This window comes from Buceros rhinoceros, unplaced genomic scaffold (assembly GCF_000710305.1).
Source record: "Buceros rhinoceros silvestris isolate BGI_N320 unplaced genomic scaffold, ASM71030v1 scaffold20790, whole genome shotgun sequence".
Classification (NCBI taxonomy): domain Eukaryota; kingdom Metazoa; phylum Chordata; class Aves; order Bucerotiformes; family Bucerotidae; genus Buceros; species Buceros rhinoceros.
This window is the reverse complement of record NW_010390414.1, coordinates 2,324-2,695: the sequence shown is the minus strand read 5'-3', so window position 1 is coordinate 2,695 and position 372 is coordinate 2,324. Positions and strand designations below refer to the sequence as shown.

Genomic DNA, 372 nt, shown 5'->3' with positions numbered 1-372 from the left:
GTGAGGGGTGGCGGGCGGGCCGGAATCCTTCCGTTCTCGAACATGTCCCCACAGCTGGGGTGCAGCGCCCAGAAGCTGCCCTTGCCCGGCTGATCGGGGCGGCGCGGGATCTTAATGAGGCAGTCGTTGAAGGAGAGGTTGTGGCGGAGGGAGTTCTGCCAGCGCTGCGTGTTCTCCCGGTAGTAGGGGAAGCGGTCCATGATGAACTTGTAGATCTCGCTCAGGGGCAGCATCTTCTCCGGGGAGCTCTGGATCGCCATGGCGGTCAGCGAGATGTAGGAGTAGGGAGGCTTCTGATCACTGTAAGTGTTTCTGCCCGGGCGAGGCATCTTCGCTAGGGGACCCGCGGAGATCTGCAGAAGGGCAGCGACA

At 62.6% G+C, this 372-nt stretch overlaps 1 protein-coding gene across 1 annotated transcript in view; it reads right to left on the bottom strand.

The window, feature by feature from the left end:
• LOC104494932 (forkhead box protein B1-like) overlaps positions 1–329 on the bottom strand; it is a gene marked incomplete at its 3' end in the record, with an annotated part of 864 nt that extends 535 nt beyond the window's left edge. Inside the window, 1 exon segment of the mRNA XM_010137838.1 lies at positions 2–329. Within this exon segment, the coding sequence (XP_010136140.1) occupies positions 2–329 (328 nt within the window).
• Between the last annotated feature and the right edge of the window lie 43 nt (positions 330–372).